The following is a 2,723-nucleotide window of genomic DNA, read 5'->3' as shown; positions in this document are numbered from 1 at the left end:
TCAACCAGGAATCTGTCGGATCTTGTCAGAAAATTCCATGGCATAGGACATGAAAAAATATAGTAAGTGAGAATGGCTCCTCTTCTCAGCACCGCCACTTCCTTGACGATAAATTTTTTGCCGACGACGAATCCTTGCAGATCCACAAACGTCGGTATGACCATGACGAACACTTATTCAAAACTGCACTCATATCAGCGGCAATCTCTCTTAAATTCTTCCTGATGTTGCAATTTACATGATCTTGCGCACTACGTTCGACAACAGACTGTATTCGATTACACGATCGTGTATGATGAGACAGTATGCGGTAGTATTGGCAGGCACATTCTCCTTGCAGTCAAATTCTATGCATACATCCACGGTTGCGCTCTTGACGGATTCGTTTTGTCGCGAACAATCAATAACCGCGAAAGGCCTTTTCTCGATAAACGAGAGCACGTTGAGAAGCGTTTCGAAGCGGTCAATTCCGTAATAGGCTTTACGAAAATGCGCGTACATATCAAACAAAACGGCGTATCTCTTTCTGCCAAAATCCTGATTCAAATCATCGTACGGATAAAACTCTGAATTTAGATAAAGTTTCACGTTGTTCAAATTACAATCATCGAACAGGCTACCATCTCGAGACATGATATCCTTTCCAATGGTCTGCAGAGCAAAGATAACATATCGCGGCTTCTCAAGCTGAATCGCCGTTTTGACGGCCCATGAATGTTTGGTAGTACTCTGTAACGGAAGGTACTCGTACAAATCCCACGAGTGAAAACTCATGCTCAGATAACGACCGCTTTCCAATGCTCGCAGCATTGACAATTTATTCATCTCGTTTAACGTAACGTGAGGCATCCGCCACTGCACTTTGAATAATTCAACCTCAAGCTCCGTTGCAGGATTTCCCACCAAGCAATTGTAATCGTTGCGCGCTCTTACCAAAATCAATTCGTGACGAGCGTTAACGATCACGCGTTTGTAATCTTCGCAAAAGTCCAACAACATGTTGAGCGGTACGCAAAAATTAAAGTATCCTTCCTCCATGTCGGATCTAGTGTTCCATCCAGCGTTCAGCGCAATCAATGATTTGTCGTACGTCAGCGACACATAGTTCTTGAGGGTATTGGTAACTCTGACGTTTCTGTTGGGATCAATCTCCACGCCATTCACTTCGTATCGAATTTCATCAAACATGACCGCCACACAATTATTTCCAAGCGTTGTTGGCGTATCATCATCTTTCTTCTTTAGCGTCAATTTTCTTTCTACGTAGAGAAAACTGTCGCACGGCAACGTGTATAAATCCTGCTGCTGTATGGGTATCTGTATCTCATCGCTGTGAGCAAACGTTGTATTGGCGTATGGATTGCATGTATGAGTCTCGATTTTGACGATGCGGTCGTCAAAGATCGTCTCGCTGGCAATGTTTAAAATATCAGTCATTTCGTACGATGAATCCCAACGACTTTACAAATGCTATGCTGGAAGCAGTGAGTTTCTTTCTAGTTTCTCCGGTAATAGGCGTATCTCTCATCCGTTTCAACTGTTTGTTCAACACAAGCATCTCACGTTAGCGCCGTCGTACATGCAATCTAACGGTAATCTCCTCTCCACGAAAATCGAGCACTCGACCGTCTTGATCCACCACGTGAATCGTCAGATCTGTAATGCTCCGTACGACTATCGGAAGGTAAATGATTTGCGTAGGCCTTTTCGATATCTTATATCCTAGCGGCACGCTCGGTGAAAACTCATGTATCGTATGCACGCACCTGTCATTGCTGTACGCACCCGCAGTCACGTTACACTCGATACGAATAATGTTTGCGCTGATGATGTTTATAGGCACGTCCGATTCGTGCCACTGTCGCGACTCAAGCACGCGATTCGACGAAAATCCCAATAGCGATCCAATGTTGCAAGGTTTTATAAAATCTATCCGATAGGCGCATTTAATCTCACTTCTCATTGTACTGTTGTTGGCGCGAATCACCAGTGGGAACTCGCCGTCTTCATCCACCTTGTGCTTCGCATCGTGAGAACGTAAAATTTCACGTTTCAGATACCGCTCTATATCACGCAGTTCGTACGATCCTTCGAAAATGACAATTTCGTCATCGTCAAAGTAAAACTTATTGTTTGTCGAATTTACATTCGCTAGAATATGATATGTTTCAAAGTCTGTCTGGCCGAGCTCGTAATCGGTATCGTTCAAATCCACAGCTGGAAAGTAGCTCACAGCAAGGACGCTACTTTTGCCGGTCAGCGTAAATGTCAACGACATGTTTAAAAGAATATTGAGTTAAACGGTACAATGTCGATCCTTAAATTGCTTGTCAACCGTTCGTAGAAACTGTAGACACAGCTGTTCACAATTACTCTGATTGTAGCGTTGATAGTGCGTGCGATTGTACTCGATTACATTGTTTACTAGATATCGTTCGAATTCCTTCGGCGGTCGAAGATTGCCGAAACTGTCGAAATATATGGCACGAATTCCCCTTTTCGCATATGCCACCCAATGCGTACCGGGTTCTTCGGCATTATCCAAATTTACGATACCGCTCTCGTTTCGATGTACTCCTTCCACCGGTAATGTAGTACGCATAAAGATACCTCTAAAATATGGAATGCGCATACGATTTGCAAGTTGCTGCAGTTGCACGTTGGTAGTTATACCCTTTGGCAGTTTTAACGTCTCGTCGACGTTTTTTTTTCTACGCGCGACA

At 43.8% G+C, this 2,723-nt stretch overlaps 1 protein-coding gene across 1 annotated transcript; it reads right to left on the bottom strand.

Annotated features, from left to right (window-relative positions):
* Positions 1-234: 234 nt before the first annotated feature.
* On the bottom strand, positions 235-1,437 carry LOC108731286 (uncharacterized). Its single transcript, XM_018461538.1, has one exon. It carries the CDS (start codon positions 1,435-1,437, stop codon positions 235-237), a length of 1,203 nt encoding a protein of 400 aa, XP_018317040.1.
* Positions 1,438-2,723: the final 1,286 nt, after the last annotated feature.

The sequence above is a fragment of the Mycetomoellerius zeteki genome, unplaced genomic scaffold (genome assembly GCF_001594055.1).
Source record: "Mycetomoellerius zeteki isolate Tzet28-1 unplaced genomic scaffold, Tzet1.0 scaffold1233, whole genome shotgun sequence".
Classification (NCBI taxonomy): Eukaryota; Metazoa; Arthropoda; class Insecta; order Hymenoptera; family Formicidae; genus Mycetomoellerius; species Mycetomoellerius zeteki.
Note: the sequence above shows the minus strand (reverse complement) of the source record. Positions and strands in the feature narration are given on the sequence as shown.